We start from the raw sequence: 15166 nt of genomic DNA, 5'->3' as shown, positions 1-15166 counted from the left end.
TCTCTCTCTCTCTCTCTCTCTCTCTCTCTCTCTCTCTCTCTCTCTCTCTCTCTCTCTCAAATTAAAAAAACACAAACAGCATATTTATTTCAATAACATTTATAAAAATATACTAATATTTATAACTTAACTTAAGAATATTCAGGATATAGTTTTTTAGGTTGAATATTCTTAAAAAAGCATTTATTTTAATATTAAATTATTAAATGATTCCTGTGTTCAAAGATAATGATAATTTTTGTAATTATTTCTTATATATATAAAAATAAATTGGTTACTTATAATTATTGAGAATTAATAGTAAAGGCTTTATTTTATACAATATTAATTATCTAGATATAGAAAACAAATTTGCATTAAAAGAAATTTGTTTGAATAAAGTAAAATGATATATCCCAAATTTGAAAATTGTTACAATCCTCAATATATTATACAATTTAAAATTGATTATGAATTCGGATTATAGTACATGATGTATATATATATATATATATATATATATTTACCATCAGTATATTTTAGAAATGCATACCTTGTATCGTATGTTGTTTAAAAATTGTAACTAATATTAATCTTTATTTTGTGGATGTGTACGAACATGTGTGATTTCTTGATGAAAATGAAAATAAATATAAACAGATAAAAGTCGTTTTATACATACATTTTATTCAATATATTTTACAGATTGTAAAACCTTTAAAACTTAAAGATTATGAAATATGAAGTAATTTGAGAAATATAAACTAATATGAATTGCAATAATGTTTATACAATTATTATAATTATCTTACTTTTAGCAATATTTTTAATTTAAGAAATATAGGAATGCAAACATTCATTTAAATAATAAATTTATTGACCGGTGCATAATAAAACTTCAGTTGCAAATTTATTTACCTTCTAATAGACCATAAAGGATCTAACTGACTTAAAGGATCGATTATTCCTTCTTTAGGTTTTTCCTGAATTGACGATGTACTTGAATGTATTGTACTAGTAACAGTAGAACCTTTTTGTCGACCTAAAAATTAATCCGTGTCATTATATTTTTTTTAAAAAATATTACTCTATACCTTCAATATCTGATCGTTGAGTGATACCAAGACTTTGAAGAAAATCATCAGAAGGATGCATTTTTCTTGATGCTTTATCTTTACTTCCTTTTAAACCTTCGAAATTTTCAAATGTTGAACGTGTAGATGATAAAATACCACCTAATATTTAATAAACAAAATTTTTAACTAATTTTAAATTGTATTAATCTAAGAAAAAATAATCCTTACGTTTCATTAAAATATCTTGAGCATGATATAATACTAATTGGTATGCAAATAATAAGGATTCCTTATTTACAATTTGTTTACGGCATTTTAAAAGACCTTTGAATACAAGAGGTACATTGACTATTCCGCAACCTGCGCGTATATGACATACTGTTGCTGCTGCTACTAAGAATAAACTACTTAATGCACCACCATCTAAACAATGTACCACTACTGGTTTTGTACAACGTCTTAATGCTTGTTCCGTCATTACATCCGTTGAAAAAGTAAGCAATGCACCTGGACTACTAGGAAAACCACTAAAAGTTAAAAAAAATTATGTATATATATTTTTTTAATATAATTTAATATTATATAAAATTACTTGGAAGGCCATGAGAGAAATTGCATGTGTATGATAGTTTTTTCTAAGTTTTTCTTAATATTATGCACAGAAATAACTCTTTGAATATAGGATATATGATTTACTCTCTTTTTTAACGATATTGTAAAGCTACCACAATTCAGAATATCTTCTTCGTTTATAGGCCAATATATTTCTCCATTTAATTGTGTATCAGATACTAAACATGCAATTATTTCACTTTCTTGTTCCCATATCATCATCCAAAATATTTCTAATTTGTCCGGTAATGGCGATTGAGTAATAATAAATGCAGTTGGTATCCATTGTGTAATTTCTATTATATGAGAAGCATTAATATAATTTGAAATATCTGTTGATGATATTTGTACTCTTGTCGTATCATATGGGATACATTCTATTACTCTATTTTCCGAAGAATGGGCTAATGCTACTGTGCACGATTGTTTTCCAGTTTCTCTTTCCTGAAATTCAAATATATTATTTTATGTTATTAATTAAGAATTTACAAAAATTTTATAATTTAAATAATCCTACTTCGAATTCTTGGACTTCTTTCCATTTTATATCAAGATTAGTTGCTCCACTTAATGTTTTAACAAGTAAACTATCTATAAATTTCTCATATTTTTCAACTTCATTAATAAATTTTTGTAATGCTAATGGATCTCCTAAAGGATCTTTTTTAGGTTGCACATCATTGTACCATGTATCCCATACAATTTGTAAATTCTCGCTCTCCGTTTTATCATTTATTTTATCTTTATCATCGTCATTCATCTTTTCTTTATCATCATCATTTATCTTTTCTTTATCATCATCATTAGTATTTTTTATTTCAGTTTCGTTTTGTGGTTGAACAGAACGTACTTCTGGCACTAAAGGTGCATGATTTATAGTAATATCAAGATCAGCAAGTAAATCTATATTAGATTGTTCTGATTTTGTAGCAGGTTTAGTAGGATTTGCATTTGTTGTATTAGTTCCATTGTTAACAGCTTGCATATATGTTTGATTATAATTAGTATAATTTTCATTTCTGTTAGTTGATGCTAAAAAAAATTAAACGAAATTTAAATAAACATATATAAAATTGATGTGTACATAAAAAGATTTTTTGATATTTACTTTGATTTTGCATTTGAAGACCATATGGTGTGGTATAATAAATATCAGTTGAACATTGAGATTGATAAGTTTGTTCTGAATATTGAGAAGATGGAGTTTGACTAACCATAGAATTATTACTAGCATTGGTATATCTTGCATTACTTTCTTGTTGTTGATAAATATTAATGCCAGTGTTTATTTGTGATGTTGATTCAGAAGATTGCGAAATTTGAATATTATTAGGATTGTATTCATAACATTGACTAGTAGAATTATAAGTATATCCCATTTGACCTTTATAAGATTCTGTCAATGCAACAGCCATTTGGTTTCCTTGCATATAATTATATCCTTGATTGTAAATATGAGAATAGTTACCATATCCAGAGTAATGTGATTGTTGTGGATATTGATATGTTTGAGAGTAATTTTGCATATTTGTTGAAGATTTTGTATGACTTTGAATCATTTCTGTATTAGTAGAACAATTCGTATATGTATATGTGTTAGAAATATCTGTAGATAATATAGTTTGTGGATATGAAACACATGTAGTATGTTGTAAATTATGATAGGTATTGGGGTAAGTTGCACTACTGGTGTCAGTAGTAGATGTTTGTGATCCATATTGATACCCTTGATCTATATAGATCTGTTTACTTTGTTCTGTACCACTCTGCTGTGGATATTGGACAATATTGGAATTTTGTAAGGTTGATGAATATAAAGTACCTACATCATTTATTGGAGCATTGAAAGAAGTAGTAGAATGAATAGATTGAGGAATATTTTTGTTTATGTATTGTGTTGGCATATAATGGCTAGAAGGAGGAATATTGGTCGTTTCGGATAAATTTTGGTTCGATGTGACTTGTTGATTATGCAACTCGGATGAATTATAATACATTGCACCAGTGTAACTTTGAGTACATGGAATTTCATTTTGATTAATTGAAGGAAGAAGATAGTTTTGTATTTGAGTATTATCTGGTGGTAATACATGTTGATCCTTTATAGAAAGAGATTCTTGAGAAACAACATTTTGTTGTGGCTCAGATATATATTGTTGTCCTTGTTGAGTTATAGTAGTATAAAGTTGCGTTTGTATATCAGTTGTTTTATTAACTGTATTCGGTAGAGATACAGATGGAAGTACAGAAATTTGTGTTGTTGTTGATGTTTGGGATGGTATTTCAGTTTTAGTAACATTACCAGTTTTATCAAGATTAGAAGAATATTGTTGTACAGTATTGTATGGCTGATAATTTTCATATTGCAATGTATTATTAGAAAAATTATAAAGTGATTGAGCATTAGCAGAATATTTATGATGACTATCCAAAGTTGTGGAGAATTGTCCATTTGATACGAAAGAATTTATTGGATATTGCATTGTAGTATCTGTTGTAGTAATTGTTCCAATTACTTGTGGATAAGTACTTACAATATCAGAACTATTAATTTGTACATAATTTTGATTTAAAGTGGCATTTTCATTATATGTTGAAGTTTCATGTGAATAAGATAAATTTGTTTTATAATCTGTATATGGTGCAGAATAATATTGCTGTGTAGATTTTATAGATGATATTGCATCCAATGCAGACATTCCACTAGAATGCATTGCATTTTTATTCAAATTTGATGTATCATTCAAGTATGATTTTGTTGTATCTATTTGAACTGGTTTACCTTGTTCTTTATATACATTATAATACTGATTTTGAATATTTTCTGGTCTGCTGTTTAAGTAATCCTTTAATTTAAGTCCACTGCCAGTTCGATTTCGACTTTGATCATAAATAGTGGATGTTATCGTGTCCATCTTTTCTTGAGAATTTTTATTATTATCTTGTGCAAGTATGTGTTCACGTTCTTCTTCTTGCACTTTACAAGTGCTTTTCACTCTTTGAAGTAATTTCGAAACATTTATTTCTAATTTCCTGTAAAATTCAAGACCTTTGCTAGATTTTGCCAATAAATCTTCGTAAGCATCGTAAGACGTAATCAAAGAAGAAATAGTATGTTCTCTACGTTTTAATATTTCTTCGACTCCTTTTCGTATATTAGCAGTTTGGGCATATGCATCCGTTAAAGCTGCTAAAATATTATCTTGTGCAGTTAGATTTTGTTCTATTAAAGTTACTAAAGTTTGATGTTTGCTAAGTTGGTCTGCAAATAAACGATCCAAGGGTCCAGAATCGGATGTGGCAGTAACTAGTAAGCGTGTTAGATCATCCTGTGCAATTGAATCTCGTAATTTTGTATGCAATTCGTTTCTTTGTCTACGCATTTCGTCAACTTTATTCAAAATTCGTTTCAATTCTTTAGTATGCATTCGTTCTAATTCGATCGCGCTATGTGATTTTTCAGTATTTTGTTCTGAAAGATATGCACTTGGTGAAGGAATATGGGCAATAAGATCTGTAAGTGGTTGAGAAAGCACTTTTAAATTTTTTACATGCATCGTTATTGCTTTATGAAGAGCATGATTGCTTTCTAAAGCTTTGGTATGAGCTTCTTCATATTTTTTAGCTTCTCTAGTTAAATCAGTAGCTACTATTGACGGAGGTCTTTTTCCAACTGTATCTTGATATTCTTTTTCTTTCTGTTCTTCATCAAGGAGAAGTTTTTTAATTTCTTTCAATATTTTTTCAACGTCTTGACTAGTATTTGATAATTTTCCTACTATATCAATTAAATCTTGAATAATATGTTGCTTTGCATTTAATGCTGCACATCTTTCGACCAATTCATCAGGAAGAGGTAAACGTTCCCATTCTGTCATCTGAGCATCAGGATCCCATAAACTTATATGTTCTAATTTTAAAGATGTTAAATAGGTATTGAGTTGCTGATCTTTCTCCTCAATTTTATTGCCGACAGAACGTAATATCTTTGCTTTTTCTTCTGAATACAAAGAACTTGCTTCGTGTACTTTCATTGGTATTAATCTGAAATAAATATTAATAAATAATAAAATTAAAAAAATACTTGCCATAATCTATGTTGGAGTGATCTAAATATATTTACCTGGCAAATATATCAGGACCTGAAACTTCAGGATCATTAATACTGAAAGATATTCCTTTAACTAAAGGAGCTCCTTTTACACTAGGTAGTGTTTCCTTTTCTGGTACTTCTTCATGATATATATATTCATTCTCATTTTTAGCTGCTTTACGTTTTCCTTCTATTACGTCATTAGTAAATGTTAATGCTTCTTCTATAGTTACTTTTTCTCCAGGAATATTTGAATAAATCAATTGTGCTTCATTTAGAGAAGCTAATGCAGCATTATAAAATGCTACTCTTTCTCCCATTTTTCTTTGTTCTTCAGCAGCTAAACCTTGATATAAATATGTAACTGCTAAATGATAAGCTTTCTTAAATTTCAGATAATGTTTCCAGCTCTAAAAAAGAAAACTTATAAGTTTTTATAATATAATATAAGTTTTTATTCTATAATATAAGAAATAATTTAAAATTTTACCTTATAGATTTTAGTCCCAACTGTATCTGATATAGTACCATCTTCACTTCCGCCTTGTTCAAGTGTAGTTAATGCCAAATTAAAATAGTCCACTATTTGTCTTGCGACTTTTGCTACATGATAGATATATCTTGTAGAATGATACACAAGAGTAGACAATTAAAGCCACAAATGTGTAATATATTTATGAAATTTTTATCTTTTTTATACATACCTACAATTGTGGGTTTACGATTATCAAGCATGCTTTTTTCTAATATGCATTCTTGAGCTTGAGCTAAGCAAAGCTGATGCATAAATGTCATAAGTTCTGGAGCTAAATCCACTCCAGATGGCTGTGGATAACTATTTTTTAAATGCTCAAAAGCCCAAGCTGCACATTGAAAATGAGCACAAGCCATTTTCATCCCATCAGCTGATGTTCTTTCTGTAAGTGCTCCCAGTTGAGTATGCATTGCACCAATATTGTATAAAATTGAAATTATTTCAAAACGAATATTAGCCAATGAACACACCATGTTTGCATATGTATCCCTCCTATTTAAATATATTCAAATTATTAGCATTAATGACTATTATTATTATTTAATTGCAGTTTTACCATGTAAATGTAATTGCTGCTGCACCATCTTTTCCCATAGGAAATCTACTTTGAAGAAAATGCAATTGGCAATAATATCTTTTCAATAATGAACAACCAGCTACATCAATAGGTGGTCGTATGGCCACTGCACGTAAACTTTCTAATTGATGTATTTCATGTGCAAATGTTGCTGGATCTTTATTGTAAAAGTCACGTATATACTAAAATAAAAATATTTATAATTTCGACTAGATTTATTGACAGATTGAAATAAGTTAATAAATAATCATTTGTTTAGATAAAGAAAATATAGAATAATAATTTAGATTAATAAATAATAAAATTAAAAGTTAAATATTAATTTTGTAATTATCGAAATATATATTATAATTTATAATGTAATTTATTCATACCTGCTTTAACTTTGGACCAAATGTAGTAGGCTCTGGACTAACTTTTAATTGAAAAGATATCATCGGCAATCTTGGTACTGCTTCCATTGTAGAATATTTATTAAAATATTTCTGAAAACTGACAGTTAATCATCTGTCAAACTTGTAGAAAATGGATTTGTTCACAGAACATACTTTTTCTGTCACGTACTTATGACGAATAATTGCCGTTTTTGGGCAGATATTCAAGTACAAAAATATTTTCAACTATATGATACAAATACAATATTTTTCTGAAATTTAAATATTATTTTAAAAAAATTTTCGATTTTTTTCACTAACTATAATAAAAAATTTATTTTAATAAGAAATTTAAAATATAATAATATATTAATTAAAAAAATATATGTTTAGGGAAATTATTTTCTGTATATTGGCTAAATAAGAATACATCTTACATTAAATATATTAAAATTTACTAACGGTTTATATCCGTGGAAAAAAATTAAAAATCGAAGCGATGTAATAAATCTATTATTGAAATATTTGTTTGTTCAAATAAATTCGAAAAATATATAATTATGAATTAAAAAAAATTAAAAAAAATTAAAAAAAAAAAAATTAAAAAAAATTTTTTTAAATTTAAAAAAGAATTATATAATGATGCAAAAATTAAAATAATGTGTTGCTTATTAAAATTTATTTTTGTAATTATTTTTGTAATAATTTTTGTAAATAAATGTAATTTACGTTTCAATTGTTTATATTCGTAATTATAGTCAAATACAAAGTATCCAATTGGTTGAGTATATCACTCAATTTTCAATATATAATTTTTCGCTATATATGTGTTTATATATATGTATGTATATATATATATATATACATATAGATATTTTCTTTGTTTTCAAATTACATATTAAATCAATATAAAATAAAAAAATAATAATAAATATTTATCACAAATATTTATAAAGATAGTTATTTTTTTTTTAATATGTGTTCTTTATAGAATATAAGTGTCAAATGTGACTAATGATACTTTTGTGATTAACTGTATAAATGATAATCAATCGGTGAAAAGTGAATACATTTACTTATAATATGTCAGAAAATAGACTTGATATGGATATTGATAATCAAAGTGAAGATGGAGAAATAAAGAAAAGCCCTTCGAAGGACATGGATGATTTTAGGTATTGAATAATATGATACTTAATTTTAACCTCAATTTATCGAACTATTAAAATAAATTTTTGTTTTAATATATACTTGTATACTACTTTTTCTTTTTCTTTTTTACTTAAAGTTAATAAAAATCAAATTTTATACAAATATTTAATAATATTTTATATATTATTATAATAATAATTTTATATATTATCATTTAGTTACAATAATAACATTTTCGATTATTGATTTTTTTTTAAGTTATATATGTTATAATATACTTTTTTATATATTGAATGAAATTAAGAAAAATTTATATATTTATGATTTAATTTGATTTTATTTGAAAATAATTTTGATTAGTTATTTTGAAAAAAGTATATTTAAAGTTTTTCAGAGGAGGATGGGGGAGATACAGCAGATTCTTTAGATATAAAACCACCACAAGCTGTTGTCCGTCATCATAAATCTAATTCATCAAGAAGAAGAGACAAACACAGTGATAGAAGAGATCGTAGAGAAGAAAAGGAAAGAAAATCTAGGCATCATGATCGTGGAGAAGATAGACACAGAGATAAACATAGACATCGTAGACATGGCATGGATATTTTGGAAAGATCAGAACGTTCTGAGGGTTCTAAACGAGAAAGAGAGAGACTTGAAAGATTAGAAAGAATGGAAAATCATAGAGATAGAGAATCTAGACATGATAGAAAAGAAAGAAGTACAGGAGATCGTGTTTTAGAAGATCTAAGAGAAAGGTATACAAAATTTCATATTTGTATTTTCAAAAATCGATTTTATTAAATAAAGCTATTTTTCATGTTCAAATTTTTAATTTATAGATTATTAGACAAAAGAAGAGAAAGACGAGAAGATTCGCGAGATATTCGGGATTACAAAGTAGAAGCACGTCGTGAGATGCGTTTGGATGATTCTCGCGAATTACGCGATTCACGTGAACGTAGAGAAATGCGTTTGGAAGATATGCGAGAACGTCGTGATATTCGCACTATTGAAGATATTAGAGAACGTCGTGAAATTCGAATGGAGGAGCATAGACATATAAGAGTTTTGGAAGAACAATATTCTGAAACAGAGCTTATGGAACGGCCCGAGAGAAGTGAGAAACGTCATAAGAGATCACATAAACATGATCGTCTTCGTGAAAGAGACAGAGAAAAAGCAGAGCGTGAGAAGGAACATAGAGAAAAACAATTACGTGAAGCAATGGAAATTGTCACGGAAGAACCAGATGACATAGAAATCAATGAAATACAAATACCGCCAAAAGATCCAAAAGAAATGACTGAACAGGAACTTAGAAAAGAAAGATTACTGGAAGCTGATAGAGAAATGGCTAGAAGAAAAGAAGTTTCTAGATTGGAATTAGAAGCTCGACGAATGAAAAGAGGTGAAAAACGACCTTTAAGTCCAGACAATAATCAAGATCCATCTATTGTAGAATTATCGGATGAAAGTCCAAGTCCTGGCCATTCGGATGAAGTTCGTTCTAAATCTATTGAGTAAGGATTATATTCTGATATAATTCATATCATGATTCTTCACTCTTAAAATTTCATGATTATTCATTTACAGATCTAGACATTCATCTGATGGCCAAAGAAGTATACGTGAGAGATCTTCTGATAGACATTCTTCTGATTCATCTGAATCTAGTAGCGATGATGACGATGAATCAAATGATTCAAATAAAGGATCTAATGCTGATTCAAATGATGGTTCAGATTACAATAATCCAAGTCCATTATCTGTAGATCGATTGGCTAAATCTGATCATTCTGATGGAGAATCACCTGGACATGTAGATTCAAATAATGCATCTAAGAATGCAGAAGAAGAAGAAGAAAAAAAAGAAGAAGAGGAGCCTGAATTACCTCCATATTTACCAGCAATTCAAGGTATATAACTGATTTTTTTTTTGGGATTTATTTTTTTCATATTCTATTTCATATTCTTTTTCATATTCTACAATAAACTTTTTAATATTATAGGATGTAGAAGTGTGGAAGAATTTCAATGTTTAAATCGTATCGAAGAAGGTACATACGGTGTAGTATATAGAGCACGTGATAAGCGTACAGATGAAATCGTTGCTTTAAAACGATTGAAAATGGAACAAGAAAAAGAAGGTTTTCCAATTACTAGTCTTAGAGAAATAAATACTTTACTAAAAGCTCAGCATCCAAATATTGTTACTGTTCGAGAAATAGTTGTTGGTAGTAATATGGATAAAATATTTATTGTGATGGATTATGTGGAACATGATTTGAAATCATTAATGGAAACAATGAATCAAAAGAAACAAGTTTTTATACCAGGTAAAATATAATGAAGTAATTATAATAGCAAGAAATATGAAGTATAAATATTTTTTTTTTATAGGAGAAGTCAAATGTCTTATGCAACAGCTATTACGAGCAGTAGCACATTTGCACGATAACTGGATTCTTCATCGAGATTTGAAAACGTCTAATTTATTGTTGAGTCATCGAGGTATTTTAAAGGTTGGTGACTTTGGTTTAGCACGAGAATACGGTTCTCCTTTGAGACAATATACTCCGGTTGTTGTAACGCGTTGGTATAGAGCTCCTGAATTGTTATTAAATGGAAAAGAATATAGTACTCCCATTGATATGTGGTCAGTAGGGTAAGAAAAAAAAGATTACAAAATTACTTATATATCTTTATTTTTTAATATGTTAGAATTATCATTGAAACTATATGTTTTTTAGATGCATCTTCGCAGAATTATTAAGAATGGAAGCATTGTTTCCGGGTAAATCTGAAATTGATCAATTAAATAGGATATTTAAAGAATTAGGTACACCAAATGATCGAATATGGCCAGGATATAGTAAATTGCCAATGGTGCAAAAAATTCCTTTTGCTCATTATCCCGTAAACAATTTAAGACAACGTTTTAGTTTATCATTATCAGATTTAGGCATTGAACTATTAAATAAGTATGTTTCTTCAAATAACAATCTTTTTATTATTTTATTGTTATCTTTCTTTCCTTTTTTTATTTTAAACAAATATTTTTCTAGGTTTCTTACGTATGATCCTCAACAACGAATTTCAGCTGAAGATGCTTTAAAACATGGATATTTTACAGAAGCTCCATTACCAATAGATCCACAAATGTTCCCTACATGGCCTGCTAAGTCGGAACTTGGTGTAAAAACAGCAAATGCTTCACCAAAACCACCAAGTGGTGGAAAAGAATATAAACAATTAAGAGATGGAGACGATGCTGATTTAAGTAACTCTGGTTTTCACATGGGTCTCACGGAAGGCGGTAGACAACCACCTGTCGGTGGTGGTTTTCATTTAAAATTTTAAATATACATGACAAATTTTATATCAAATGAAAAATAATTGTTTTTCTAAAAAATTATCTTTGTACATAATTATCCAATGAAAATAATTGTATATGCAATTAAAGAATGCTATAAATTTCACATGAAAAAAATATTACATATACAATAATTTTGAATAATTTTATCCTTTCAAACAGCTTTTGATTGAAATACTCTTTTTGAAAGTTTATATTTTATCTTGTTTTATATAATAGTTACAATATTTATTACAATTAAGGAAAGATGAGTGGTTAGAAGATTATGTAAAAAAAATATAATTCTTTATAATTTAGTTTATTGAATTTGGTACATTACAAGCCTTAAAGATTCTTTGAAATGTATATATTAAATAAAATGTATTTCTCCATTGTCAATAGAATTTTAACAATTCTACTTTCCAGCATTGTTCATATTTTTCGGTAGACCTAGAAGTGAGTTTATGAGTTCAGAATTACGTTTAGAATGACAAAGACATGGTGGCAATAGTAATAGTTTTGCAATCCTTTGTAGGTCGTTATTCTAAAAATAGATTTTACATATTTAATAAGATTATTAAATTATTATTAAAGTTATTTATTAAAATAAAACAAAATTAAGTGCATCATATCTCCTTACCACTCCTCTGTCATATGGAAAGTTTAATGCCAACAAATTTCTATAAGAATCTTCAGTTGTTCCAAATGTTTGGTATACAATCCCCATCATCATAATTAAAATTATCACACACTTTCTCGATATCATACTTTATTTCCAAAAACAAATTATCAACATGCGCAAGAATGAATAAAAACGTGTTTTTTTTAATTTTTTTAGTTTAATTTTTAATTTAAATAATTTTATACAGTTACCTGTTTTTACCTGTATTATTGCAAGTATAAGTATTGTTTCTGTTAGCTGTATTCTGTGGAAGTGCTCTGAGAGTTTCAAGCTACGAACTTTTATACGAATGATGCTCGTGGGGGGTTGAAATGTGATTATGACAGACGAATCTGTGAATGACAGTTATATTCTCGAGAAAATATCGAAGAAATTCTTTCGTTCTTTTAAAATTATTATATAAACTTCAATATTACTAGTGAGAATTTTTATTTTTATTATTTTTGAAAATTTTTTTCTTTTTTTAAAAATAATTACAGAACGACATGTCGTTTTATCATGACATTTTTTTGACATTTTTTTGAATCGACGATTTTTGGAGATTATTTTTTCATCTAAAAATATTGATTAAGAATTAGAAATCTTGATCTTTTTTTTTTTTTAACAATCCTTTCAAATTTCATAGAATATAAATAAATTTTTTTTATTGATTTTATTTTTAATATGTAATTAAATTAAATATATAGATGACGAAAGTAAGAATTATAGAGTAAATAAAATAATAGGAATAACAAAAATATTAATATGATCTAACTAATATTCTTATATTGCTTCTTTTAAATTGTCTTGCATATTAAAAAAATTAAAATCAAGTAAGGATTTGACTAAAGAAAATTAATAATCATTATTTATACATTCGAGCTTACTATAACACGAATATGTAGTGAATGAACGTCATTATCTACGTTTACGACCCACTGCTTTCAAGTTAATGATGCGATAAGAGAACATATGTATATATTTATGTTGCAAAAAAAGATTGGAGTTTTCAGATGTTCAACTTTATTTGCAATGCTTTTTGCTCTTGACTCGTTAATGTTTCATGTATTCTTCTTTATCAATTATAAAGTATGAAAAGTACAAAGAAAATTTCATTGATCTCTGAAGAATAAAAATCTCAAGAAATATATTCTATTTGGAAAAATAAAAAAATATAAAATATGTAAATAATGAAAAATAAAAAATGCAAATCAATGATATTTCAATATAAAAATGAAAAAAAAATCTAAATAAGAAAATCGTAATCGCAAAATTAATGCAATCTTATTATATTAGTTCTAATAATTAAGGAATTGTATTTATTCATGAGACACCTACGTAAACATGAAGAGCGATAAATACCGAAGATAGGTTCGATATCCTTTGCATTGAGTAGTTACGAAGAAATAGAAAAGAAGTATGAGAGGACAAAGGAAAAAAGAAGTAAAAGAAAGAGAAGAAAAGAGGAAAGAGAGGAAGGGAGTTCCAATAGTCCATGCACGATAATCGAAATCTTCGCGCTCTGGGATAGGTGTGGGTCACTAACCAGTAACCAGAAAGCTGACTCGAGACTGGTGTCGTGGCCTTGATTCTTAAGATCCTTCGAACTCGAAGCCATGTGTCGCGTGTCGATCATGTTACAGTTTAGTTTCTTTGACACCGAATGTATATCTTCGCGCTACAATCCTTTCGAACGAAGTTGAATAATTTTTTCATTGTTTGTAAAATTTATCTTTTCTTTTTTTTTCTTCTTCTTTCCTTCTTATTTTCGTCGAAACAATCATTGTAATATCTAACATTATAGATGGCGTAATTAAAAGCAGTTTGAGATTTCTTCTTTTTGCAAGTATCTTCGTAATTTTGAACTGACGAACGAATGATCCTCATTACTTCACCAAGGATTCTCTGACTTTTCAAGGTATATTGTAAGATATAAATCACACAGATTGATGGCATGAACGAAACAAATTAACGTTTATGCCTGCCGAATTATCTATTACTTTTCTGTTAATAGCTTTTTCGTGTCATACATATCCATGGGAAAATTTTAAACGATCACTTAAATATTAACTTTGGAAAGAAAAAATGCATTAATTTTTTTTTTTTTTTCTTTTTTTTTTTTCGACCAAATAGACGACATAATGTATCATTTTAGATCAAGGCTCGTGATAAATAGTAAAATAACATCGAATTTATCGTTGGCTATCCTCGAGACTTTCCTTTTCTCTATTTCTATTCATTTCATTCATTCTTTCCACAAATCTGTTATAATTATGTCGCACGCCAGATAATGATATTATATATCCTTTCCTTATAAATCTATTTGTATGTAACAGTTTGTCATACAAGTTATATAGCTATATGATTTAATTATGCATTCCGTTTAGCCGTTAAAATGCTTTAACAGGTTTTACATACAAAAAACTCATACAACCTGTATCGAAACACATTTGACTTCCCGATGCCAATGAACCTCAAAGACTACGTCAATAATCTGTGTTGGCCCTCGAGCACAAACTGGATCTTTCACGCTGGATTCATTCGGAGGAATGAGAAACAATTAAACCTATTGACATTTTTCTAAATTTGAATACCTGTCCCATCCCGTCTTTCTTCTTTTCTTTTTTATCGTTTTATCTTTCTTTCTCTTCTTCTAATCGCGATTCCAGTATTAAAAATTTGTTACTTATAAAAGTTTTTTTTAGTTAATTTAGGTTTCTTGTCCAATCTTTCTTCCTTTTTTCTTTTTTTT

At 27.7% G+C, this 15166-nt stretch overlaps 3 protein-coding genes across 8 annotated transcripts; 1 reads left to right on the top strand and 2 right to left on the bottom strand.

The window, feature by feature from the left end:
- Window positions 1–649: 649 nt before the first annotated feature.
- LOC102679802 (tyrosine-protein phosphatase non-receptor type 23) lies at window positions 650–7460 on the bottom strand. Of its 2 annotated transcripts, none has more exons than XM_006621551.2 (11): window positions 7247–7460; window positions 6852–7054; window positions 6465–6787; window positions 6251–6363; window positions 5791–6170; window positions 2776–5711; window positions 2185–2699; window positions 1648–2111; window positions 1284–1582; window positions 1074–1214; window positions 650–1021 (listed from the first exon to the last, which is right to left on the bottom strand). In XM_006621551.2, the coding sequence occupies exons 1-11, from the start codon at window positions 7331–7333 to the stop codon at window positions 894–896; spliced, it is 5589 nt and encodes a 1862-aa protein (XP_006621614.1). In that variant the 5' UTR covers window positions 7334–7460; the 3' UTR covers window positions 650–893. The 2 variants fall into 2 exon arrangements, with proteins under 2 accessions (XP_006621614.1, XP_006621615.1); XM_006621552.2 differs by having other exon boundaries at window positions 1284–1570; window positions 7247–7448.
- Window positions 7461–8186: 726 nt separating this feature from the next.
- LOC102679671 (cyclin-dependent kinase 11A) lies at window positions 8187–12152 on the top strand. Its single transcript, XM_006621550.2, has 8 exons — window positions 8187–8421; window positions 8785–9156; window positions 9241–9921; window positions 9995–10317; window positions 10411–10737; window positions 10802–11066; window positions 11152–11382; window positions 11467–12152. The coding sequence occupies exons 1-8, from the start codon at window positions 8330–8332 to the stop codon at window positions 11759–11761; spliced, it is 2586 nt and encodes an 861-aa protein (XP_006621613.1). The 5' UTR covers window positions 8187–8329; the 3' UTR covers window positions 11762–12152.
- Window positions 12153–15077, bottom strand: LOC102679129 (pigment-dispersing hormone peptides). Of its 5 annotated transcripts, none has more exons than XM_031513278.1 (4): window positions 14849–15077; window positions 12627–12767; window positions 12394–12520; window positions 12169–12297 (listed from the first exon to the last, which is right to left on the bottom strand). In XM_031513278.1, exons 3-4 carry the CDS (start codon window positions 12517–12519, stop codon window positions 12169–12171), a joined length of 255 nt encoding a protein of 84 aa, XP_031369138.1. In that variant the 5' UTR covers window position 12520; window positions 12627–12767; window positions 14849–15077. The 5 variants fall into 5 exon arrangements, with proteins under 5 accessions (XP_031369139.1, XP_031369138.1, XP_031369137.1 ...); XM_031513277.1 differs by lacking the exon at window positions 14849–15077 and adding an exon at window positions 14415–14535; XM_031513276.1 differs by lacking the exon at window positions 14849–15077 and adding an exon at window positions 13961–14159.
- Between the last annotated feature and the right edge of the window lie 89 nt (window positions 15078–15166).

Source organism: Apis dorsata, unplaced genomic scaffold (assembly GCF_000469605.1).
Source record: "Apis dorsata unplaced genomic scaffold, Apis dorsata 1.3 scaffold_631, whole genome shotgun sequence".
In the NCBI taxonomy this organism is placed as follows: Eukaryota; Metazoa; Arthropoda; class Insecta; order Hymenoptera; family Apidae; genus Apis; species Apis dorsata.
This window is presented reverse-complemented; position numbering and strand designations above follow the sequence as displayed.

What these genes read in the sequence shown, in the direction of transcription:
- LOC102679129 (XM_031513278.1), bottom strand. Translation starts at nt 12,519, where the DNA reads ATGATATCGAGAAAGTGTGTGATAATTTTAATTATGATGATGGGGATT. An exon ending in TTCCATATGACAGAGGAGTG is followed by an intron (nt 12,298 to 12,393) that starts GTAAGGAGATAT and finishes ATCTATTTTTAG; the next exon opens with AATAACGACCTACAAAGGAT.
- LOC102679802 (XM_006621551.2), bottom strand. Translation starts at nt 7,333, where the DNA reads ATGGAAGCAGTACCAAGATTGCCGATGATATCTTTTCAATTAAAAGTT. An exon ending in TCGTAAACCCACAATTGTAG is followed by an intron (nt 6,364 to 6,464) that starts GTATGTATAAAA and finishes TCTATCATGTAG; the next exon opens with CAAAAGTCGCAAGACAAATA. An exon ending in TTGGGACTAAAATCTATAAG is followed by an intron (nt 6,171 to 6,250) that starts GTAAAATTTTAA and finishes TTTCTTTTTTAG; the next exon opens with AGCTGGAAACATTATCTGAA.
- LOC102679671 (XM_006621550.2), top strand. Translation starts at nt 8,330, where the DNA reads ATGTCAGAAAATAGACTTGATATGGATATTGATAATCAAAGTGAAGAT. An exon ending in GAAACAAGTTTTTATACCAG is followed by an intron (nt 10,738 to 10,801) that starts GTAAAATATAAT and finishes TTTTTTTTATAG; the next exon opens with GAGAAGTCAAATGTCTTATG. An exon ending in ATTGATATGTGGTCAGTAGG is followed by an intron (nt 11,067 to 11,151) that starts GTAAGAAAAAAA and finishes TATGTTTTTTAG; the next exon opens with ATGCATCTTCGCAGAATTAT.